This window comes from Balaenoptera borealis (assembly GCF_965194805.1).
Source record: "Balaenoptera borealis genome assembly, chromosome: 19".
Classification (NCBI taxonomy): domain Eukaryota; kingdom Metazoa; phylum Chordata; class Mammalia; order Artiodactyla; family Balaenopteridae; genus Balaenoptera; species Balaenoptera borealis.
Window position 1 is genome coordinate 66,570,950 of NC_138878.1, and position 26,839 is coordinate 66,597,788.

The following is a 26,839-nucleotide window of genomic DNA, read 5'->3' on the forward strand; positions in this document are numbered from 1 at the left end:
GGCTCCTCACCCTCATCCACGTCTGGGGATTAGTGACAACTCCTGGTAATTACTGAAATCTACATGAGCAGCTGAGCAGAGGTCAGGAAAGTTTTCTGTGTTCCCTGTGGGAGAATCCAAGTTTAGAGTGAAAGTCATAATTGGGGGGAGGGGACACTCAAGGTGCACCAGGGGCCCCCTTCACTATGTTTCTCGTTGGGCATTTTCCTTCACGATCTCACTTTTCCAAACTGTTCCAAAGTTTGTTCACACTCATCATCAGCATATGATCTGGAGGCTGGCCTTTCCCTTGAGTTTAAGTTCCATAATCCTTTCAATTTATGGCCTCGGGTCCGTTTAATCTGGAAAATACCCCATTTGAAGGCAGTGTTTCCCTCCTCAGAACCCTCAGGTCTCTAAGACACACATGGATCTCTCTCCTTGAGTCTCTCATTGGACCACCAGCCTCTCCCTGTGTTCTGGGCAATTAATGCTGGAAAGAAGCATTCCTGGACATACAGACAGGGGTTAGGAAGAAGCATTGATTAAGAAATATAGAGACATACTAGAATTCTTTAAATTTGACATTGAATTAATCAATTTATATTTAGATATTTCAATTGATAATTGAATATTTGAAACAAACTCCATCAGCTGGCAAATGGGCCTGATGCAATTTTTCTCTTAGACTATAGAGAAGAAAGGACACATAAATCTTCCCATCAGTTTCCTTTTGCAGCAAACTGATGCACTGAGGGCACCAGACAAGTCCACATTTCAGGTACATGGGTTTTTCAAGATAAGCCAGGCAGATAGGTCAGCTACTACTTATTTAAATTGTGCAACCACGGCCCCCGCTTGGGAAAAATGTGCATGATAATGATTTCAATGTGTTGAATGATTATTAATCATGTAGATCTGTCCCCACACATTTAAACACAGAGAGAGACTGTGGACCTACTATGTGCCATCCCTAGCACTAGGTAACAAAGGTCCAAACAGAAATACTCATGTCCTTGGTTCTGATATTTGAAATGCTGGTTCTATGAAGGACATGATTCATCATGAGACTTTTAGCTGAGCTGGTGAAAGGGTGTAGATGTGGGCTGTCCATTGTGGAAGCCTCCAGTCCCTTGTGGCTATTGAGCTCCTGAAATGGGCTCGTCTGAACTGAGAGATGCTGTGGGTATAACATACATACTGGATTTCAAAAATGTAGTAAGACAGAGAGGATGTAAACTCTCTTGTCAAGAACTATTCAGAGTCGATTACAGCTTGAAATGACAAGATTTAGGATATTAAAATAAGCTAGAGGTTTTTTTTCCTTCATTTTCTTTACTGTGACTGCAGGAAGATTTATAATTATATCTGGGGGTCATGTTCTATTTCTGTTGGACATTGCAGGTCTAGACTCAGAAGTTCTTCATCTGCCCCAGCTAGACCTGTAATAGGGAAGAGCCAAACCTGACTACATATCGGATCTGTTTCTTTTACTTTAACCTTTGCTTTCTGCTGCTTTTTATTCACTGAAAGGATACTGTCTATAAATAATGGCCTGCCTCGGGGAAACCTGCCCTGTGCCTGAAGGTTAAACCGAAGTGCCTTTGTTCAGGGAAACAGCAGGACCCTGTTTCACCTATGGATGGCTGCAAGAAAGAAGAAATTAACACATCCCCTCCCCAGGCTGGCCATTCCAGGAGATATTTGCAAACCTTATGGCCTTTTCACTTCACTTCTTCATCTCCTCCCCGTCTCTGTGCTATAAGAGAAACTGGCACCCAAACCCCTATAAGATGGTTATTTTGAGACACTAGTCTGCCATCTTCTTGGTCTGCCAGCTTTCTAAATAAAGTCGTATTCCCCGCCTCAACACCTCGTCTCCTATTTATTGGCCTGTCGTGCGGCGAGCCGAGCGAGCTTGGACTCAGTAACAGACCCACCTGTGGTAAAAGCTTGGCGGAACCTGAGAGGTTCAACAAGTCAGCGGGGGGAGAACTCACCATTTATGCAGCCTGTGAAGCCGTAATGAATACAGAAAATGAAAAGGCAGTCATTCCTCCAGCCGTGTCCCGTAAACCCAAGGCAGCCTACGGCTCTCAGGGCAGATATTCAGGGCAGGGTCCCTAAGTGCGCGCACTGTGCCTGGCGTTGAGTCGGCCTCAGACGGCACTTGCTGAATTAACAAATTACTTCATTATGGGACCTTGCTCTCTCAAAAAGTGAACTCACTTGGAAAACAAGGGACTCGTTTTCTCTCACAATGAAGTTGCAGACTAGAATGCCCTCCGAAGCACACTCATCGCACCCCATTCACGCCCGAGGCATCCACCGCTGATTACATGGCCCGTCAGAAGAGCTCCCAGGAAGAGAGGCATACGGAGCAAGCACTGGTCACCCTCCAGTGAGCTTGGGAGGTCTGGTCTGACATCCAGACTTCAGCACGTTAGACATGTAGCTGAGCTCTGACGGTTGGGGTCTGCATCAGGCATTATTTCCCTGAGTTCAGGTCAGGGAGGGAAGTACATGCTGTAGCCCTCAGGCTCAGAGTCTCCACAGGACTTAAATCTACACACACTGGCCTTCGTTCACGGCCGCACTACTTAACAATAGCCAGGACATTGAAGCAACCTAAATGTCCATCAACAGATGAATGGATAAAGAAGATGTGGTACATATATACAATGGAATACTACTCAGCCATAAAAAAGAACAAAGTAATGCCATTTGCAGCAACATGGATGGACCTAGAGATTATAATATAAAGTGAAGTAAGTCAGACATTGAAAGACAAGTATCATATGATATCGCTTACATGCGTTTATATGCTTATCGCTTATATATCTTAAAAAATGGTACAAACGAACTTATTTACAAAACAGAAATAGACTCACAGATGTAGCAATCAAACTTATGGTTACCAAAGGGGAAAGGTAGGGGGAGAGATAAATTGGGAGATTGGGATTGACATATACACACTACTATATATAAAACAGATAACTAATAAGGACCTACTGTATAGCACAGGCAACTCTACTCAATACTCTGTAATGACCTATATGGGAAAAGAATCTAAGAAAGAGTGGATTTATGTATATGTATAACTGACTCACTTTGTTGTATAGCAGAAACTAACACAACATTGTAAATCAACCATACTCCAATAAAAATTAATTAAATAAAATCTACACACAACCCCGTGCACCTTTACCACCCTTTACCTGGGGGGCTTGAGCTCTGGGAAATATTCCTTGTCCACATTCACAGAAATAGAGTCACCTGGGGGCTCTTGAATACTGCAGATTTCTGGGATTTTTCTGACTTGGACATTGGAAACCTTCCTTTTATTGACATTATCACTGGATTCCATATCTTCACATTTACCCGCATTTTGAGTTCTAAGCCACTGTGCCTGTTCTTTGTTTCTTCAAATCAACTAATGGTGATGAACTGTCCCTAAATGTCTCTTCCCTGAGGAATTGAGGTACTCCAATTTCTCTAAAATCTCCTGGAGACCAAAAATAACTTTTGTCCTCCAAAAATGAATATAGGGACTTCCCTGGTGGTCCAGTGGTTAAGACTTCGCCTTCTAATGCAGGGGGTGTGGGTTCAATCCCTGGTTGGGGACCTAAGATCTCACATGCCTGTTGGCCAAAAAACCAAAACATAAAACAGAAGCAGTATTGTAACACATTCAATAAAGACTTTAAAAATGGTCCACCTCAAAAATCTTAAAAAAATTTAAAACAAATAAACAAAAAAAAACAAAAATGCACATAGGAGTCAATTATGGGTCCTTGTGGCTAGTGAGATTTGTTTTGTGTTCACACATTTTAAAACATTAGAATAGAAAAATATGGATCCTCTTAAAATATCAATAGATAACCAACAAGGACCTACTGTATAGCACAGGGAACTCTGCTCAATATTCTAAAAGGGAAAAGAATTTGAAAAAGAATAGATACATGTATATGTATAACTGAATCACACTGTTGTACACCTGAAACTAACACACATTAAAAAATCAACTATAGTCCAATATAAAATACAAATTAAAAAAAGAAAAATATATATCCTCTTAGAGACCATAAATCAGAATTTTAATAATCCAAAAACTAATTTTTAATGTGTTAATTGATGAGTACTAAATATTGGAATTGACCTCTTCTTTTAGACATTGGTTAACTTTCATAACCTAGATCTCGTTCCTAAACTTGCAAGTGACTTCTAATATTTTTGTTTAATTTTCTTCTAATAATTATCTTACCTGTTACTGAACTCATGAAAGAAACATGGTGAAAGGATCCAACTGATTGTTTGGTTGAGTTAATATTAGGAACACAAGATCTCAGGTAGCTCAGTGTACACTTGTATGCTTTAATGACAATGATAAACAAATGGATAATTTTTTAACTTGGAGGAACATATTATGGTCACTTGAACAAGGACATAGCAGTTGTGTTATATCTACATTAGTTTACTAAATCAAAGAGCAGCGTGTTTGTTATATAGGAGAGTGTCTTTGTTGCAGAGAAGATCACACTAGAGAATTTAGGGATAGTGTGAAGTTCGTCAGGCAATTGCTCTCACGTGGTTCAGAAAAAAATCTAGTGATAATGAGATAAAATATAGAGAAATTGGTTGATAGATCACATGCAGTAAAGTGTTAACGGTTGGGGTAACTGGGTAAGTGATAAAAGTATTAGTATTTGAAATTAATTCAAATCAATAATCTAAAAAATAACTTTCAGAGCAATCCCTATCAAAAGTCCAATGGCATTTTTCACAGAAGTAGAACAAATAAACCTAAAATTTGTAAGAAACCAGAAAAGACCCCAAATAGCCAAGCAATCTTGAGAAATAAGAGTTAGCTGGAGGCATTGCCCTCCCTGATTTCAAACTATCTTAGAAAGCTATAGTAATTAAAACAGTATAATGTCAGCAAAAAGACAGAAACATAGATCAGTGGAATAGAAGAGACAGCCCAGAAATAAACCCACACAAATATGTCAATAAATGTATGGTACATGAGCCAAGAATATATAACAGGAAAAGGACAGTACCTTCAATAAATTGTGCTGGATAAACTGGATGGCCACATGCAAAAGAATGAGACTCCACCTCTATTACACAACACACAAAAACTAATTTAAAATGGATTAAAGACTTGATTGTAAGACTTGAAACTAAAACTCCTAGAAGAAAACATAGGTGGTAATCTCCTTGACACAGATTCAAAAATCATTGCCAAGACCTGACACCAAAAGCAAAAGCAACAAAAGCAAAACTCAACAGGTGGGACCACGTCAAACTAAAAAGCTTCTGCAAAGTGAAGGAAATCAACAACAAAATTAAAAGGCATCCTAATGAATGGGAGAAAATAATTGCTAATCATGTATCTGATAATGGGCTAATAGCCAAAATATACAAAGAACTCATACAACTCCATAAAAACAACAACAAACAATCCAATATAAAAATGGGAGGAGAAACAGAATAGACCTTTTTACTAAGAAGACTACCAATTGTCCAACAGGTACATAAATATTACTTCACGCTTCTTAGAATGGTTATAATCAAGAAGAAAAAGATAATAAGTGTTGGTGGGGATGTGAAGAAAATGGAACCCTTATACACTGTTGGTGTGAATGTAAATTAGTGCAGCCACTATGGAAAACAATATGGCGTTTCTTCACAAAATTAAAAATAGAACCACCATATGATGCAGCAATTTCTGCATCTGGTTATATATCTAAAGGAAACGAAACCAGGAGCTTGAAGGGCTATCTGCACTCCCATGTTTATTGCAGCATTATTAACGATAGTCAAAGTATGGAAACAACCTAAGTGCCCATCAACAGACAAATGGATACAGAAGTTGTGGAATACACAATGGAATATTATTCAGCCATGAGAATGAAGGGAATCCTGCCATTTGGGACAAAATAGGCAAACCTGGAGAACATTCAGCTAAGTGAAATGAATCAGATGAATCAAGACAAGTACAGTATAATATCATTTATCTGTGGAGTATAAAAAAACCAAACTCATAAAAACAGAGTAAAATGGTGGTTACTAGAGGCTGATAGGTAGGAAACTGGAGATATGTTTTTTAGGGGTATAAACTGGGAAGGAGTAGATAAATCAGTCCTGGAGAGCTAATGCACAGCATAGATTATATTCAACAATACTGTATTATAAATTTCAAATTTTCTAAAGAGTAGATCTTAATTCTTCCCACTGTACATAAAAAGATACATATGTGGTGTGATAGAGATGTTAGCTAATGTTACAGCGATAAACATACTGTGTGATATATAAATGTATCAAATCAACACACTGTACACCTGAAACTTGCACATTATATTTCAATTAGAAATGTAAAAAAGAGATCATTGTGAGTTTCATGTGAAAAGTTGGTATTCATTGAATGTCTACTGAACAGTGTAATCATGACTATTGTTGAAGCTGATTGTATATATTTTTTTAGATCCTCAACAATCATTGTCAACAATCATCTTCACTACCATCACCATCTTCATCACCATCTCCATTTTACAGAGGAGGGAAATAACAGAGAAGTTAAGATAGTTGCCCATGGCCACACAGAGAGCCTGGATGAATGAGTGTTGAAACTCAAGTACTTAACAAATTTGAACCTTCAGATCCTGAGGCAGCTATCAGAAAATCCCCCCAAAAGGAAATCAAGACACAGTTCTCTAATGTGTGAGCTGTGGTCCAGCCAAGGATGGTTTAGACAATCAGCATGAAGATGTCAGGTCAGAATTTTGGTGGAGGGTGTCTGGGTTAACCAATAATTAAGACCTTGGAGAGAAAAGAACCAATTAGTGTCTTAGTTCAGTCTCATTAAGCAACACTAAGCTACACCTGCCCACTGATCCAACCTAGCCCTCGCCAAACCCCACTGCGATTGTTGCTGCCTAAGAGGCAGCTCAGCAGAAAGGTTAAAATTTGGGCTAAGTAGGGATGTTCTCAACTCTGGCCTCCACCCTATGGCCTCGAGTATCTTTGAAAAGGGGGGTGATAATACCACCTACTTCAGAAGGCTGAAGACAATCAGATCTTGTATGAAACGCCCTTGCCTGGAGGGCTCTTACATCATTAGCATCCAGTGAATGTTTGGGGTGGTGGAGACAATTAGGAGAGTCAATGGTGGGTGATGGTGATTAGAGTGATGGTGGAGCAGAGTTCACACAAGTTTCAATGATGACAGTAATGGGGTATTAAGAGACACCTGCCGTGGAACATTACTCAGCCTTTGAAGAAAATCCTGCCATATGCAACAGCACGGATGGACCTGGAAGATAGTATCCTCAGTGAAATAAACCAGCCACAGAAGGACAAACAGTGCATGATTCCACTCATATGAAGTATCTAAAATAGCCAAACTCATAGAACCAGAATAGAATGGTGGTTTCCAAGGGCTGGAGGGAGGGGGAAGACGGGGGTTACTGTTCAATGGGTATAAACGTTTGATTATGGAAGATGGTTAAGTTCTAGAGTTCTGCTGTGCAATCGTGACTATAGTTAATACTACTGTATTGAACACAAACATGTAAGAGTATAGGTCTCATGTTAAGTGTTCTTATCACAATAAAAAAAAGGCATTTTCAAATTCTAACTTCTGCCCTTTCCATCCAGAGCTAGTTATTCGGGAATATTCATTGATTTCCTGATGTATGAATGCTTCATTTTAGGTGCTGCTATGAAAGGTGAGAAGATGCATAAGATAGTCTCCCTTGGGAAGCGGACAGTATCGGAGAAGTCAGATATTCAGATGACAAGCCGAAGGTTCCCGTTACCAGTCTCCAAATTATCCCTCAGTGGTAGTGGGAGAACATTGTTCATAGAAGCCCAGTGATGATATGATAGAGAGAGAGCTATGAATAGCATTGTGGGACTATCCAGGAGTCAGCAACTCCTGAAGGAATTATTCACTGATGCATGAAGGAAGATCATTCACACCTGAGGTGGAAAAACAAGCCCAAACAGTTTCACATGACCTTCTGAGACTAGTCAATCAAGAGTCACGCCAGCCAATGGGAAGGGAGAGATTCTATGGCCAATCAAGGGGCAGGCACAGCCTTTAAGTCTCAGTTTCTACAGCTGTTCTTTGATGGGGACCAGCCAGGAGGACCAGGGACCAGACTGGGTGAGGAAGTCTTATCACTGATCTTTCTTTTTCTTCATTTCCCCCTCTCAGAGCTTACTACAGGTCTGGGGTGCTTAAAGAACAAGAGAGAGGGGTACCAGAAATGGTCAAGTCTTCCCCTTTGTTTTGGCAAGGATGTACTACAGTGAAAAGCATTTAAATTCACAGAGAGATTGTGTATCCAGCACTTTCCCTCATTAAATCTCCATGTTTCTCAACTTTTAAGAGAACGGGACACTTCCAGGCTGAACTGGGGCTCCCTATTTTTCTAAAATTGCATCGGAGGGGACTTCCCTCATGGTCCAGTGGTTAAGACTTTGCCTTCCAATGCAGGGGTTGAGGGTTCAATCCCTGGTCTGGGAGCTAAGATCCCACATGCCTTGCAGCCAAAAAACCAAAACATAAAACAGAAGCAATATTGTAACAAATTCAATAAAGACTTTAAAAATGATCCACCTCAAAAAAAAAAATTTGAATCAGAGATATAGAAAATTCGAGGACCTTGGATATTGGAGAACTAAAGAGAAATAATGAAAAAACCAAAAGTCGAAGAGCTGTTTCTGACTTGGCTGGTCTATCGGTTCTGATTGTGAGATTCATGTAACCTGGGGAGACAAACGAAAAACAGAAGTTTTGGCGATGGGAAACTCTGAAAGGGAGAAGGCAAACAACAGGCAAATGGAAGAGTTCAGTTTGGGACCTATTGTTATGGTAACTTGATCGACTGGCTTTGAGCAAATCGATTACCATCCAGAAGTTTCTAGGATGTCCTAATTTTATGCTAAATTGTATGTAAATACTTTGTCCCTAATGTTTGTTCTGTATGACCATAGAAGTCGTATTAGAGTGGGAGTGAGCCAGGTGATACAATTTGTGAGGAATAAGGCAGGCTGTGCCACAGACCATGGGTACCTGCAACATGAAAACATAATGGGTGACGGAGCCTCAAGTCTGCCTGATGAAAGTCAGTGAGGTGTTAGGGAGTGTTGGTGAGGATACCAACCCCACAGCTGGATCCTGTAGCAGGAGGGAAAGGATGATTAAGTGGCCAACATTTGAAAGGGCTTCAGGGATCACTATCTTCAGGAGAAGCTTTCAGCTAGAGAGGGAATGAGGAAAGAATGTTTAGAGAAAATGTTTAGAACACACGAGGGGTTTTCTTTAATTGTAAAATATCCATAAAACAAAATTTACTTTTTTTTTTTTTTTTGGCCACACCGTGCCGCATGCAGGATGTTGGTTCCCTGACCAGGGATCGAACCCGTGCCCCCTGCAGTGGAAGCACGGAGTCCTAACCACTGGACCGCCAGGGAATTCCAGAATTTACTCTTTTAACCATTTTTTTTACACATTTGAAAGTAGTTTATTTTAATGATCAGATTTACTGGCAAGAATAGAGGACTGTTTTCTATTGTTTTATATAATTTGCCTGGTCGTTTTTTTAAATAAAAAGTGCAACTTTTTTTCAGTTATACATATACATATGTTTATTCTTTTTCAGATTCATTTTTAAAAATTTATTTATTTTATTTATTTTATTTTTGGCTGCGTTGGGTCTTCGTTGCTGCGTGCAGGCTTTCTCTAGTTGCGGTGAGCGGGGGCTACTCTTCGTTGCGGTGCACGGGCTTCTCATTGTGGTGGCTTCTCTTGTTGCAGAGCACGGGCTCTAGGCGCGCGAGCTTCAGTAGTTGTGACACGTGGGCTCAGTGGTTGTGGCTCGTGGGCTCTAGAGCACAGGCTCAGTAGTTGTGGCGCACAGACTTCGTTGCTCTGCGGCATGTGGGATCTTCCTGGACCAGGGCTCGAACCCGTGTCCCCTGCATTGGCAGGCGGATTCTTAACCACTGTGCCACCAGGGGAGCCCCTTTTTCAGATTCTTTTCTCATATAGGTTATTACAGAATATTGAGTAGAGTTCCCTGTGTTATATAGTAGGTCCTTGTTGGTTATCTATTTATACATAGTTGTGTGTGTATCTTAATCCCAAGCTCCTAATATACCCCCCCCACCCCGCCCGCACCAGGTTCCCCCTTTGGTAGCCATAAGTTTGTTTTTGAAATCTGTGAGTCTGTTTCTGTTTTGTAAATAAGTTTATTTATATCATTAAAAAAATTAGATTCTACCTATGAGTGATATCATATATTTGTCTTTCTCTTTTTGTCTTACTTCACTTAGCATGATAATCTCTGGGTCCATCCATGTTGCTGCAAATGGCATTATTTCATTCCTCTTGGGTTTTTTTGAATTTAATTTTATTTATTTGTTTTTTATACAGCAGGTTCTTATTAGTTATATATTTTATACATATTAGTGTATATATGTCAATCCCAATCTCCCAATTCACCCCCCCGCCCCACTTTCCCCCCTTGTTCTCTAGGTTTGTTCTCTACATCCGTGTCTCTATTTCTGCCTTGCAAACCGGTTCATCTGTACCATTTTTCTAGATTCCACATATATGCGTTAATATACAATATTTGTTTTTCTCTTTCTGACTTCACTCTATAGGACAGTCTCTAGGTCCATCCACATCTCTACAAATAACCCAATTTCATTACTTTTTATGGCTGAGTAATATTCCATTGTATGTAAGTACCACATCTTCTTTATCCATTCCTCTGTCGATGAACACTTAGGTTGCTTGCATGCCAGTCTCATGGCATTGAGTATTCACACTGTTATGCAACCATCACCACTATCCATCTCCAGAACTTTTTCATCCCCCAAATGAAACTGTATACCCACTAAACAACTCCTGCCCTCCCTGCCCCAGCATCTCTATTCTCTATTCTACTTTCTCTCTCTATGAATTTGACTATTTTAGGTATCTCATATAAGTGGACTCATACAATGTTTGTCCTTTTGTGTCTTCTTTCACGTAGCATAATATTTTCAAAGCTCATTCTTCTTGTAGCGTGTGTCAGAATTTCATTCCTTTTATGGGTGAATAATATTCCATTGCATGTCCATACTACATGTCGTTTATCCATTCATCCATTGAACATTATGCAGTAAACATGATGATACATATGTTATGACCTGTAATTACAAAACTAAAGACATACACGCTTGATTACACAAAGCTACACGTGAAAGCTAGTTCAAAATGATAAAACCTAGAGAAATGTGTACTTATTGTCACTAGGGTGCATGTGAAAGTTTGTTCATAGAAGCATCACTTAGGTTATAAAACAGTTCCCTGACCAAGGATCGAACCCATGCCCCCCCGCAGTGGAAGTATGGAGTCCTAACCACTGGACTGCCAGGGAATTCCAATTGTAGCATTATTAAACTGTGGGAATATCATCAGTGTAATACTATACACCAATATAAATGAACCACTTATAGCTACATGTAACAACATAGATGAATGTTACAAATATAATGCCAACCAAAAGAGGCCAGATAGAAAATACTTCATCATTCCATTTACCGAGAATAAGCATATGCCATCAAGCTATATTGTTAAAAATGCATATCTAAGTTTTAAAATCATAGAGCAAAACTTACAAATTAATGTGAGAATAGTTGTAATCTTTCAGGAGGAGGGTATAGATAATTGGCAAGGAGAACACGGGACATGATTTCCTTCTTGACCTGGCTGTGGTTACATTGGATTTGCTTTAAGTTTAATAAACTATAAGTTTGTTTTATACACTTTTTATTTATGGTGTTTTACAGCTTACAAAGTTAAACAGAAGCTACTCTATTATTTTTGTTCCTTTGTTCTCCACTATTTGTTGTATTCCATATGAATCTTCTTTTAAAAAATCATTTGGGACTTCCCTGGTGGCGCAGTGGTTAAGAATCCGCCTGCCAATGCAGCAGCCCTGGTCCGGGAAGATCCCACATGCCACAGAGCAGCTAAGCCTGTGCACCACAACTACTGAGCCTGTGCTCTAGAGCCCCTGCACCACAACTACTGAGCCCGTGTGCCTCAACTACTGAAGCCCGCGCGCCTAGAGCCCGTGCTCCACAAGAGAAGCCACGGCAATGAGAAGCCCGCGCACCGCAATGAAGTGTAGCCCCCGCTCGCTGCAACTAGAGAAAGCCCGCATGCAGCAACGAAGACCCAACATAGCCAAAAATAAATAAAATAAAATAAATAAATTTATATATAAAAAAATTTTTTTAAATCATTTTATTGTATCTGAATTTTAAGTCATAATTAGGAAATTCTTCCTACATCTGGTTACAAGAGAATTCACACGTGATTTTCTTAATACCTGCAATTTTTCAGTTTCTACATTTAGATCCTGGATCCTTTTGTGCTGTATTCTTGCATAGTAGATGAGGTTTACATTTAAGTTTAGGTCTTTCTAACTGGCTAAAAAGTTCCTGAACTATTTATCAAAAAGTCCATCTTTGCATTCGTGGTTTGAAATACCCGCTTGATCAATTACTAATGTCCATATGTGACTTGGTTTATTTCTTTGTATTCTTTTCCACTGGTCTGTCTATTCATTTGTGAGGACCACTATGCTTTAACTATAGATACATTAAGGGTGTGTTTTAATAGGTGGCAGGGTAACCCCTTTCTACTTCGCAGTTTTTCAGTTTTCCTCATTGTTATGAGTGTTTTAAAGTTTTTCTCATATGGATTTGTACATTTCCTGTTGAATTTACTCATAGGCATTTTATTTTCTTTGTTGATATTATAAAGGGTTTTTCCTCTAACATTAAATCCTCTAAGTGGGTATTGTTTGTCTGTATGAAGACTAATAATTTCTGTATTTAATTTCATGTCCTGATACCTTAGTGAATTAAAAACATGTTTACTGAGATATAATTGACAATATAACATTGTATTAGTTTTAGGTATACAACCTAATAATTATATATATACATATTGTGAAAACTGATCTTAGCAGATATGTCCCTAGTGTGTTACCGCCTTTTTGATTAATTTTTTGTTTTCTCTGAATATATCCTCTGCTGAGTCAGAGAAGATTTTTGCATGATAAACTGTGAATATCTTCATGTCTGAAATGGTTTACTTTTCTCTTGCGTTTGAATGGAAGATATCACCCAGCAGAGATGTCGAGGTCAGCAACTCTCCACTCTAAATTGTTTGCAGATTCTTTCTTTGTACTGCTAACTTATATTCAAGGTTGTCAGAAAGGATTCTCACAAATGGATTCTTATCCTCTTGTAGACAAAAAACGATATTCAGTGCATTTTTGGGAACGTGAGTGATTAATCAATATTAAATCATTACATAATTTGAATATCACCCCTTCTTGTTGGTAAACTGCTTACATTTCTAGGAGTCTAGACCTACGCTGTCTAAAATAGTAGCCACTAGTCACATGTGGTAACTGAGTACCGCAATGTGTCCAGTGAGACTGAGGAACTGAATTTTTAATTTTCATTAATGCAAATTTTGACTTTAAAACTGATACTCAATTCAGTTTTTAGAAGGTTTATGTATGTATTAAGTAACGAGTATGAGAGTTTACTTTTCCCAATGCGTATTTTATAAAATCTAAATAGAGGTCAAGTATTTCCAATGACAATTTAGCTTCTGAAATAAAATATTCTGTAAGCGTAAAATACACAGTGGATTTTGAAGACAATATTAAAGAAAGTAAAATATTTCATTGATTTTTTAAAAAAATATTGTTTACATGTTGAATTGGTGTTTTAGATAGACTAAGTTAAATAATATAATATTAAAATGAATTTCCCCTGTTTGCTTAAATTCTTTAATGTGGTTACTCAAAAACTTAAAATTACAAACATGGCTCACATTATATTGGACAGTACTCCTCTGGACTCTAGACTTTCCTTATTTTTGAAATTATGAAAGTTAAATATCATGTGATCTTTTATCTTTCATTTTCCTTAACACTAGGTAAGGTCTTTTATTCTGAAGATGCAAGTCTTTTCTTCAAATCTGGAAAGCTTTCTTCCATGAATTATTTCCTTCCCTCTCTTACCTCTGGGTTTTTTTGTTTTTGTTTGTGTGGAACGTCAATGAGATGGATGTTGGAATTTCTGGAACTATTAACATTTTTCATCGCTTCTCTTTGCACTGAGTGCTGAGTGGGCCATGCTCTTTGAAACGTACTTCCGTGATCCATCGTTGAGATGGCTGTTCAGAGTTCCTTCTTTCTGTCTAGGACTGCAGAATGTAAGCTGGTGTGCCCTTGGATTTGTCTTTTCCTGCCCTCATTTTGAAATTTTGAATTTATTTTTCCAGGCACAGCTCTCTGCTTTCTATCTTTCAGGGATTCATCAAAACTTTCATGTACCAAAGACATATCTTTAGGCTTTTGATTTCTTTTTTTTTAAAAGTCTTCAAAAGTTAGTCAAGCTAGACCAGAAACTGTTTTCCTTCAAGGAATGTTCAGTATAACATGGGCTTTTGAACTTTAGATAGACTGTCCCATGAGAACACAAGGTCAATAGTCAATTCTTCTCAGAAGTGCCCGCAATACACAGTAGGGACACAAAGTTAGAAATACCCTAATTTTTCCTTGCCTGGCCACACTGACAAACCTCAAAGTTTTATTATGATTTTAGGTAGTTAGAATGCTCCCTGACGTTTGATTTAGTATAAACCACATTTTTAGTTGCTAGCACTGAATTCACATACATGATTTTGGAATGTTGAGAAAGGATGGGGTACCTTCCCCAAGTGAAGCTGGGAAGATAGGTTTTAAACAAGAAATGCATGATATCCATCATTTTAAGCCCCTTTACCCTGCTGAGATTTAACTCCATAATGACATCATTCTTCCCCAGGTATCACTTAGTCCTTGTTTTTGAGGATCCTCCCCACCCCCCCTGCACTCCACTGGAGAAGTCCAAGCTCCACAATCCTGTGACGAGATGGCTGAATCTTTTTTTTCTGACTTTGGTTTGTTGTGGTACCTGGAGGAGCTCAAAAAGGAAGAGTTCTGGAAATTTAAGGAGTTGCTCAAGCAAGAACCTCTGAAATTCGAACTCAAGCCAATCCCGTGGACCGAGCTAAAGAAAGCTTCACGAGAAAATCTATCAAAGCTGTTGAGCAAGCATTACCCAGGAAAACTGGCATGGGATGTGACCCTGAGTCTCTTTCTACTGATCAACCGGGGAGATCTCTGGACGAAGGCTCGGGACGAGATCAGACGTAAGTGTCATGAAAGGGATGCAGAGCAGGGACCCTTGGGGGAAGGTTGGTTTCCTGGGAGCTTCTAATAATGAAGGTCACATTGTTATTGTGTTAGTGGCCATGCCTCCATCAGTTGAGAATGTGTATAGGTCAGTAGGACGCTTGGAAATAGTAGAAGAATTGCAAGCCAACTCTGGTCATTCATGGGCCAGTGATGGACTGTGGATGAGTCGTGTCCCGAGACAAATCGTTCATCTAAGTGTCTGCTCCCCATTTTTCTGTTCCAAGCTGAGTCAATGCTATTCCAGGAGATGACCTGGGACTTAGTGTCTGCACAACCAGGACTGCTGAGATAGAATTCCATTATGGTTGTTGCCCATCCTTTTTTAAAAAATTTATTCATACATTTTTTTTATTGGAGTATAGTTGATTTACAATGTTGTGTTAGTTTCTGCTGCACAGCAAAGTGAAACAGTAATATATACACATATCCCCTCTTTTTTTAGATTCCTTCCCCATGTAGGTCACATTCTTTTGACCAGACCGGCACAAGAGACTGGGCAGAGTCCTAAGATGAGGAAATAATTATAGAGAACATATGCCCCTGGTGCTATAGGAAGAACTTTTTATGCATAATGTCTTTTCATTCTTACCACGACTCTGAGGTTTACAAGTGAAAAAAATGCAGATCAAACGGTGTCTCCTCATGTTAGATGACTTTTCCAAAAGGGACAGAGCTGACCCAAACCAGTTATTTTTGGCACATTGATTGCTTGACATCATGCTCTGGGTGGATACACCGTTTTGTCTCCCCTCAGAAAATAAGATCAGCTGAGTTGTAAATCCTGGCAAATAAAAAGTGACAAAATATGAGACAAATCATTCATTAAATATTTTTTCTCTTTATATATGTTCTTAGTTATTTTTGAGTGTTTCACCTCAAACTGGAGTTCATGACCATAGAAGCTCTCCTGGCATTTCTATATATTTTATATTTCTGCTCTCAAGATTCTCTCTCTCATCTGTTTTCATGGCTTTATTATGATTTTTTAAAATTGAAGTATAGTTGATTTATAATGTTGTGTTAGTTTCAGGTGTACAGCAAAGTGATTCAGTCATTCATATTTACATATATAGATAGATAGATAGATATAGATGTATATACATACACATATATATATTCTTTTTCATATTCTTTTCCCTTATAGGTTACTACAAAATATTGAGTATAGTTTCCAGTACTATACAGTAGGTCCTTGCTGGTTATTTATTTTATATATAGCAGTGTGCATATGTTAACCCCAAACTCCTAATTTATCCCTCCCCCTCCCTGAATTCACCCATTTTTATAAACAAATCTTCCTCTGTCCCAGAGAGAGAAAGGCTCCCTAATTTCCAAGGCTCTTTTCCTAGTCACACATACTTAAACAAAACTAGCAATGCCCTTTGCTCAGAAGACATGCAGAAAGGCCTCACCTACCGTAGTTCATATTTCTTCAATGCAGGGTATGGTCCTTGTCTATATTTGTAATTTGTTTATCTCCCCTAGTGCGTAGCCTTGAACATGGAAGGTACATAATAAGGGCAGGTTGAAAGAATGACGGTTCTAGGGTGCATTTCTGAAATTAACTTGCAATCAGCATGGTCTTAACAGAAATAGTCTAGACCTTATGATTTCAAGTCAGACAACTGAGACAAATACCTGACCCTAATATCTGTTCATTAACCAAATTAGCCAAGTAACATAAACTCTCAACACTTTTCTGTAAAATGGGCATAGAATGAATCTTAATGGGTTGTTGAAGAGATGGAAGATGAAGTACCAGTGACAACTTTCTCAGCCCCGATTCCTGGCTGGCCCTCAGTAAATAAATAGTAGTGCTTATGAATTCTTGACTGGGGAGCTAGCACCCCTCTTCTAGTTTGAAATGTAATCCCCAAGTATTCACACTTTGTGTAGCCTGTAGCTCTGAGATGGGCTTCCAATCTTATCAGGTGTTTCCACGGACATGAATTCAGATAGATTTTGGTCTCAACAAAACTGAGTTCATGAGCCTGGTCCCACGTGGGCATATACATCAGTCTTTGCACGTGTGTCTGAGTAAATCTGTAGGGGTCATTCTGAGTCCCAAAGATGGAGTGTTTTTTTTTTTTTTTAATAAGGGCTTTGAGTTACTGTTTGTTTTCATGGCTGAGCATGTGCATACATGCATATGTTTATTTTATTTTATTTTTTAAGTTTATTTTAATTTATTTTATTTTTAGCTGCGTTGGGTCTTCATTGCTGCGCGCAGGCTTTTCTCTAGTTGCGGCGAGCGAGGGCTACTCTTCATTGCGGTGCACGGGCTTCTCATTGCGGTGGCTTCTCTTGTTGTGGAGCACGGGCTCTAGGCACGTGGGCTTCAGTAGTTGTGGCACGCAGGTTCAGTAGTTGTGGCACACGGGCTTAGTTGCTGCGCGGTATGTGGGATCTTCCCAGACTAGGGCTCGAACCCATGTCCCCTGCATTGGCAGGCGGATTCTTAACCACTGCGCCACCAGGGAAGTCCTGGAGTGTATTTTTTAATCGTCTTGTATTCTGTCCCTGTTAACTCAGATAAGCTAAACCCATATAGAAACCACATGAAGAAAAAATTCCGAGTCATATGGGAAAAGGAGACCTGCCTTCAAGTTCCTGAGGATTTCTACAAAGAAACCACAAAGAATGAATATGAACAACTGAATGCTGTCTACCTTCCTGCGGACAAGCCTGGAAATCCCTCACCCACTGTGATCTTGCAAGGTCCTGAAGGAGTTGGAAAAACAACCCTTTTGAGAAAAGCGATGCTGGAATGGGCAGAGGGAAACCTGTGGAGGGACAGGTTCTCATTTGTCTTCTTCCTCAAAGGCAGTGAAATGAACAGTATCACAGACACGAGCCTAGTGGAGCTCATCTCCAGGGACTGGCCTGAGTCTTCAGAGCCCATCAGAGACATTTTTTCCCAGCCAGAGAGAATCCTGTTCATCCTGGATGGCTTGGAGGAACTGAAATTTAACTTGACACTTGACGCTGACCTGTGCAGTGACTGGGAACAGCAACGGCCAACGCAGATTGTCCTGAGCAGTTTGCTGCACAAACAGATGCTCCCAGAATCCTCTCTGCTTATCGCCCTAGGAAAGATGGGTATGAAAAAAAATTATTTCTTGTTGTGTCAGACAAAATGCATATTTCTCCCGGGATTCTCTGAACGCCAAAGGAAGCTGTATTTCTCCCATTACTTCCGTGAGAAGAATAAATCCTCCAGAGCCTTCAGTTTTGTGAGAGAGAAGAGACCGCTGTTTGTCTTGTGCAAAAGTCCGTTTGTTTGCTGGTTGGTTTGTACTTGCTTGAAGTGGCAGCTAGAGAAAGGAGAAGACCTGGAGATTGCCTCCGAAAGCATCACTTGTTTGTATGTGTCCTTCTTGACAAACGTATTCAAAGCAGCAAGTGGGAATTGTCCACCTAAGCAGAACAGAACCCGACTACAAAGCCTGTGTACCTTGGCTGCAGAGGGAATGTGGGCTCGCACGTTTCTGTTTTGCCCTGGGGATCTCAGGAGGAATGGGGTGTCTGAATCCGACACCTTGATGTGGGTGGACATGAGACTTCTTCAAAGGAGCGGCAACTGCTTGACCTTCATACATACGTGTATCCAAGAGTTTTGTGCCGCCCTGTTCTATATGTTCAAACGACCCAAGGACCATCCTCACCCAGTCATTGGAAAGGTGACCCAGCTTGTCACAGCAGCCATGAGCGAAGCCTATTCCCGCTTGTCCTGGATGGGGATATTCCTGTTTGCATTTTCAACTGAAAAAATAACAAACATGCTGGAGACATCTTTTGGTTTTCCACTGTCCGCAGACATAAAGCAGGAAATAACCCAAAGCCTTGAAACTTTAAGTCAATGTGACCCCAGTGAGATCGTGGTGAGTTTCCAGGAATTGTTCAATTGTTTGTTTGAGACCCAGGACCAAGGATTTGTAATCCAAGTGATGAATTTCTTCAAAGAAATTGACATTTATATTGGTACCATTGAAGAATTGACAGTATCTGCATTCTGTCTGAAACATTGCCAAAGTCTGCAGAAATTTCACCTGTGTATAGAAAATGTCTTTTCAGATGAATCTGGATCCATCTCAAAGTGAGTCCGTCTATTAATTCCCTCCCTCTAACCTACACACACACCATATTTATATTTAGCTTGCTCCAACCCCCAATGGGTATTTCATAAATCATTGGATTTTTGTACTTAAAAACATGGCTTTTGCAGTCAGAAAGACATTGATTTGAATTCTTGTACTGCCATTTGCTAGCTGTGTGGCCATGAACTGTTTCTTAAGTATTTCCATCTGTATAATCAGGGGTAAATGTCTTCATAGGGCCAATGTCAAGTTGAAAGGTAAGCAGTTTTTATTGTTGCCAGGACTATGCTTCTCTTTTCCCCTTCCCATAGCATTTTAGCATATCCTGGTGAATCCACTGGGAAGGGACGCTCGGAAGCTTATGCCTAGTTTCCTCTGGATTTTGCCCATGTGTCTTTTCTCTTTGCTGATTTTAGCTTGTATTCTTTCATCAGACTCAGGCTACCAGCTCACACTTCAGCTCTCAAATACATACCCCCTTTCATGGTCTTTTTTTTTTTTTAATTAAAGTATAATTCCCTGGCGGTCCAGTGGTTAAGACTCCGCGCTTCCACTGCAGGGGCATGGGTTTGATCCCTGGTTGGCGAACTAAGATCCCACATGCTGCATGGCATGGCCAAAGAGACAAAAAGTATAATTAACATACAACATTATATTAGTTTCAGGTGTACTACATAATTTTCAATATTTGTATATACTGTGGAATGATCACCATAGTAAGTCTAGTTACACCTGTCACCATACATAGTTACAGAATTTTTTTTCCAGTGATGAGGACTTTTATATACACCCCAATGTTCCTAGCAGCCTTGTTTATAATAGCCAAGTTATGGAAGGAACCTAAGTGTCCATCAACAGATGAATGGATAACAAGATGTGATATATATAGATATTGTTAGATATATGGAATATTACTCAGCCATAAAAAAAGAATGAAATCTTGTCATTTTTGACAACATGGATGGATCTGGAGGGTATTAAGCTTAGTGAAATAAGTCAGAGAGAGAGAGACAAATGCTGTACCTTTTCACTTACATGTGGAATCGATTCAAGACAAAACAAATGAGCAAACATAAGAAAACAGAAACAGTATAGATACAGAGAACAAACAGTTCCCACAGGGGAGAGGAGGAGGGAGAGGGGGAGGGACAAAATAGGTAAAAGGGACAAAGAGGTATGAATTAGCCATTATGAAATAAAGAAGTCACATGGATGTAATCTACAATGCAGGGCATAAGTCAATATTTCATCCTAACTTAGTATAGTGTGTAACCTATAAAAATATCAAAGCACTATGTTGTACACCTGACATCAATATCATATTGTAAATCGATTGTAGTTCAACAAACTGAAAAAAAGTCATGCAGAACATCAAGAGAGAGAGATCTACTCTCTTAGAAGCTTTCAAATATGCAATTTGATATTATTAACTGTGGTCTTTACATCCCTGCGACTTATTTATTTTACATCTACCTGGACGGTCATGTTTTTGGACACAGTTCCTTGTTTGCTGATGGGTCACCAAATATCAACCTTTGTCCACATAACAATTGAGTGTTGTCACCCCAAAGAGGAGGAAACAGAGGCAGAATAAGGTTGAACGCTTGCCCAGCGTCACATAACCCACAAGTGTTTCAGATGGAGCTTGATCCTGGTCGCCCTGGCCTCACGGCTCACTTCTTTGACCACCATGCATGTTGACTCAGTGCCCCTGACTGCTCCTCTCCCTGTTCAGGCTTGACTGTCAGCTTTGAGGGCCTCTGGGAATGGTGTTCTCCTGTGTTGAAAATGTCTTTTTGGGGGTTTTTTACCTGCATTCTTCTTTTAAAAAAAATTTTATTTTGTATTGGAGTATAGTTGATTAACAATGGTGTTAGTTTCAGGTGTACAGCAAAGCGATTCAGTTATACATATACATGTATCTATTCTTTTTCAAATTCTTTTCCCATTTAGGTTATTACAGAATATTGAGCAGAATTCCCTGTGCTATGCAGTAGGTCCTTATTGGTTATCTATTTTATATATAGTAGTGTGTATATGTCAGTCCCAAACTCCTACTTTATCCCCTCCCCACCTTTCCCCTTTGGTGACCATAAGTTTGTTTTCTAAGTCTGTTGAGTCTGTTTCTCTTTGTTTTTTTTCTGTTTCTGTTTTGTAATAAGTTCATTTGTATCATTTTTTAAAGATTCTGCATATAGGTGATATCATATGATATTTGTCTTTCTTTGACTTACTTCACTTAGTATGATCATCTCTAGGTCCATCCATGTGGCTGCAAATGGTATTATTTCATTCTTTTTTATGGCTGAGTAATATTCCATTGTATATATGGACCACATCTTTTTTTTTTTAATATGAACAGCTTTTTTAAAAAAAATATTTATTTATTTATTTAGGCTGTGCCAGGTCTTAGTTGTGGCATGTGGGATCTTTAGTTGTGGCCTGTGGGCTTCTTACTTGCGGCATGTGGAGTCTTAGTTGCAGCATCAAACTCTTAGTTGTGGCATGCATGTGGGATCTAGTTCCTTGACCAGGGATCGAACCTGAGCGCCCTGCATTGGAGGTGCAGATTCTTACCCACTGGGCCACCAGGGAAGTCCCTGGACCACATCTTCTTTATCCGTTCATCTGTCAATGGACATCTAGGTTGCTTCCACGTCCTGGCTATTGTAAACATTGTGCAATGAACACTGGGGTGCCTGTGTCCTTTTGAACCATGGTTTTCTCCAGATATATATGTCCAGGAGAGGGATTGCTGGATCGCATGCTAGCTCTGTTCTTAGTTTTTTAAGGAACTAGTTGAATTGAGCCACTGGAGAATCACGGTGTTTGTCTTCCTGTAGTACCATCGAGAAGCTCTCCCTCTGGCGGGATCTCTGCTCAGCATTTACTGCCAGCGAGAACTTCCAGATGTTAGATTTGGACAACTGTCAGTTCGACGAGGCCTCCCTGGCTATTCTCTGCAGGACGCTGGCTCAGCCTGTCTGTAAACTCCAGAAGTTCGTGTAAGTCGGATCTTCACCTATTCTTTAAGTCAGTAGCAGGGTGTCATTCTTTCTACTCTGGCTTCTTTTGAAAACCCAAGCTACAGTCCAATGTTTCAAAAGAAAATGCTGAGTGCTTTCCTTGATTCAAATGTTTTACTGAGTGAGACACAAACTGTGGACAAACAGGGAGACTTTAAAACTGAACGTGGTCAAGAAGCTCAGTTCCCAGCAGCTACAGCTCAGGTTACAAAGCCTGGATGAGAAAGAACATTTCTTTTTCTGCTGTGAGTGGTCCCTAGAACTATACCTTCCTTCCCATGGCATCAGCTCACTTGTGCACAGCCAGTTAGCTGGGGCGTTGCAAGTTCATGCTGACCTGGAGAAATCTTCAGTTTGTTTAAGAAGCAGAATCGGCATTTCAGGGAAATCGGCTTTTCCTTTGGGTTACAAGACTGCATGTGTTTTGGTGTAGGGATGTGTTTGAACTGTGGCTCCCGTTTCGGTTTCTCTGTCACAAATGTTTTAACTATAGTGACGTGTACAATAAAACTTGCTTGGGGAACCTAAGAGGGAACAGTCCTGGTAGTTGGTGATGTTTGCTTGGATGCTGATGGACTGAGAATAGATGTTTCCCAGGTAACGCAGGAGGAGGGTGCTGAGGACAGGTGGGAAAAGAGCCTTAAGTTCATAAAAGAGAAAAATAAGAAGAATAGCACAGAGAATAGGTAACATGTATAGAACACTTCTTTGGCACAGAGATGGTTGCTTAATATGCATCTTCTCCTTTGTCTTTTAACCCTCATAACAATCTTTTCATCACCTTTTTACAAAACATGTACCAGAAGCATAGAGAAGCTCACAGCCCTTCTCTGATGTCGTGGTCCAAACGCGGGTTGGAAAAGAATGTCCAGACACAAGGCAGAATGTAAAGAAGACAGAATTTGTTAGAGGGAAGGGTCGCTACCAGAACAGCAGGTGGACTTCCCAGTAGTCTGGGAGAGTCAAGCCCGAACATGTGCTATTGATCAGTTTTTATAGCCAGAAAACAAAGGAATGGTCTGAGGTGAAAATTTCGTTTACGGATTGGTCGAGGCACATATAGCTTCCTTCTATAGGGTGGGAGTGGGACAGGCCAGATGCCTTTCCTTATTTGGGACAGGTCCTGTTGCCCAGGTGGGCGTCACCCAGGTGGGCTCAGGAATTTCATAACCATCGCAACATGGTGGGGAGGGCGATTAAGAGTCCAGTAGGGGGTGTAACGCTGAAACTTTTTCAGACAGCGTCATGCTTTGTCCTTGAAGCACCATTGTCCTTGGAGCACCACATCTGATACTTTTTTTTTTTTTAGGGTAAAAAGAATGCTTTTTATTAAAGGTAGGTAGTCAGGGAAAGGAGGTGTTCCTCTAGTGGAGAGACTGCATTTATGTACAGAAATACTTTTTTTTTTCTATGTAAATTTTTTAAATTTAATTTTTATTTTATATTTGAGTATAGTTGATTCACAATGTTTTGTTAGTTTCAGGTGTACAGCAAAGTCATTCTGTTATACATATACATATAGTCATTCTTTTTCAGATTCTTTTCCCATATAGATTATTACAGAATACTGAGTAGATTTCCCTGTGCTATAGAGTAGGTCCTTGTTGGTTATCTATTTTATATATAGTAGTGTGTATATGTTAATCCCAAACTCTTAACTTATCCCTCCCCCCACCACCTTTCCCCTTTGGTAACCATAAGTTTGTTTTCGAAATCTGTGAGTCTGTTTCTGTTTTGTAAATAAGTTCATTTGTATCATTTTTTTAAGATTCCACATATAATATTTGTCTTTCTCTATCTGACTTACTTCACTTAGTATGATCATCTCTAGGTCCATCCATGTTGCTGCAAATGGCATTATTTCATTCTTTTTTATGGCTGAGGAATATTCCACTGTATATGTGTTCTACATTTTCTTTATCCATTCTTCTGTTGATAGACATTTAGGTTGCTTCCATGTCTTGGCTATTGTAAATAGTGCTGCTGTGAACATTGGGGTGCATGTATCTTTTCGAATTATGGTTTTCTCCAAATATATGCCCAGGAGTGGGACTGATGAGTCATATGGTAGCTCTATTTTTAGTTTTTTAAGGAACCTCCATACTGTTCTCCACAGTGGCTGTATCAATTTACATTCCCACCAACAGTGCCGGAGGGTTCCCTTCTCTCCACACCTTCTCCAGCATTTATTGTTTGTAGACTTTTTGAGGATGGTCTTCTCTGATACTTTGATTACCTTGGTTTGCCCTGGGCCATCCTGTTGTCTTCAATCCTGCAAGCTTGTCAATTTCAAGTTAAATTTAACTCCTCCTTCACCTTAAATGTCACTTCTTGGCTATGTACCAGAACTTGTGAGCCTAGGAAGTCACCAAAGCTGGGAGAGGTCTTGGGACACAGTGTTTCTCTGACTAACCCCCATGAGGAGAGAAAAGACATTTCCCTTGTTTACCCCCATATCTCCGGCCAGCAAAATACAGAGCTTTGCAGGGGCTCGTCAAACTGATGTCGAATGAATGAAGGGTTCCTTGCATTCTGGAAATGGTTTATTCATTTCACATGAAGAAACTGACTCATAAATGAACTGCTCTAGATCCTGCATGGATAGTAAAAAATGGACCTCACTGCACTCTTGTTTTTTTAAAGTCTTCTGGAAACTCGGTGAAAGATAAAGCTAATAAGTGAGCTCAGTATATACATTTTATTGAAAAATGAGGACCAATGGTCTCACAGTTGAGAGATCTGTCATTGATTTTAGATGAGGTGGATGACCGCATAAAGGAGAACAGGTATCCAAGACACCTGGGTGAAGGTATGAGTTAAAATGTGCACGTCCATCCCAGGAACTTGAGGTTGCAAAATGAGGAAAACATTTCCTCTTCACGGTGTGCATGGAAATCAGTCACTGTTATCATATCTAGAGTTCTTTAGCTCAGTGTCTAGTAAGAATCATTAGGCTCATTTGTAACTGGCCAGATGAGATAGAGATGGTAAATTTAGTCATTTATCCCCCCAAGATGTCCAGCCATATGTCTTAGAATCGGGAACTGTTATTCCTTTTCTTTTTTGCACATGAGATTTTTAAAAAGTGTAAGTGCTGGGACTTCTCTGGTGCTCCAGTGGTTAAGACTCCACACTTCCACTGCAGGGGTGAGGGTTCAATCTCTGGTTGGGGAACTAAGATCCCACATGCTGTGCGGTGCAGCCAAAGTAAATAAACGTTAATTTTAAAAAAAGGAAATCATTAAAAAGAGAAAAATGGTACAGATGAACTTATTTGCAAAGTAGAAATAGAGTCACGGATGTAGAGAACAAACTTATGGTTACCAAGGGGGGGATGGGGGGGTGGGACAAACTGGGAGATTGGGATTGACATATATACATTACTATGTATAAAACAGATAATGAATGAGAACCTTCTGTGTAGCACAAGGAACTCTCCTCAATGCTCTGTCGTGACCTAAATGGAAAGGAAATCTTAAAAAGAGTGGGTATACGTATATGTATCTCTGATTCACTTTGCTGTACAGCAGAAACTAACACAACATTGTAAAGCAGCTAGACTCCAGTGAAAACTCATTAAAAAAATAAAGAAAAAAATAAAATGAAAGTGTAATTGCTGAGCTGAATACAGAACAAGAGGCCTGGGGTCATTCCCTCCACTTCAGTTCCAATCCTTCTCTAAGCTTAGGGTTTAGGGCATGTTGGCAGTGGTAGTATTGGGGAACCTACCAATTTCTGTGAGTCCTTGGGTCACAACCCCGACCTGAGCCAGGGAGTCAGTCAACTTCTGCATCTCTACATACCACCACTCTTCTTCCAGAAACCACCATCACTCCCCTGGAATTGCTACTCCTAATAGCCTCCTACTTTGTTCCTTGGATCCTGTTTTGCCTTCTGTCAAAACATTTTTCCATAGACAAACCAGATTTTGTTTTAAAAAATTTTTATTGGGGTATAGTTAATCCACAATGCTGTGTTAGTTTCAGGTGTACTGCAAAGTGAATCAGTTATACATATACATGTATCCACTCTAGTTTTAGATTATTTTCCCATATAGGCCATTACAGAGTATTGAGTAGAGTTCCCTGTGCTAGATGGTAGGTCCTTATTAGTTATCTGTTTTATATACAGTAGTGTGTGTGTGTCAGTCCCAGTCTTCCCACTTATCCCTCCCCTCCTTACCCCCCTTTTTGCTTTAACTTTTTCCTTAACTCTAAGGAAAGCAAAAAACCCCCAACAAACTGCGTTCCTGTCAACACTTCCATTTTAGTCTGTCTCCTTTCCAAGAGGTTGAGGATCCGCGCTGATGATGTAGATGGTGACAATTATTGATTAGATGTTCACCCTTGTGATTGTTTTCCCACCGTTTGTCTGCTGACTCAGCGCTTACTGCCGGCCTGGTGTTGGAGTT

The 26,839-nt window shown here is 39.8% G+C and overlaps 1 protein-coding gene across 1 annotated transcript in view; it reads left to right on the top strand.

The window, feature by feature from the left end:
* The first annotated feature begins 11,977 nt into the window (after nucleotides 1-11,977).
* NLRP9 (NLR family pyrin domain containing 9) overlaps nucleotides 11,978-26,839 on the top strand; it is a 28,269-nt gene continuing 13,407 nt past the window's right edge. The window contains exons 1-3 of the mRNA XM_082368360.1: nucleotides 11,978-15,259; nucleotides 17,838-19,401; nucleotides 22,246-22,407. Coding sequence (XP_082224486.1) covers nucleotides 14,980-15,259; nucleotides 17,838-19,401; nucleotides 22,246-22,407 — 2,006 coding nt within the window. The 5' untranslated portion in view covers nucleotides 11,978-14,979. The remainder of the gene's footprint in view (nucleotides 15,260-17,837; nucleotides 19,402-22,245; nucleotides 22,408-26,839) is intronic.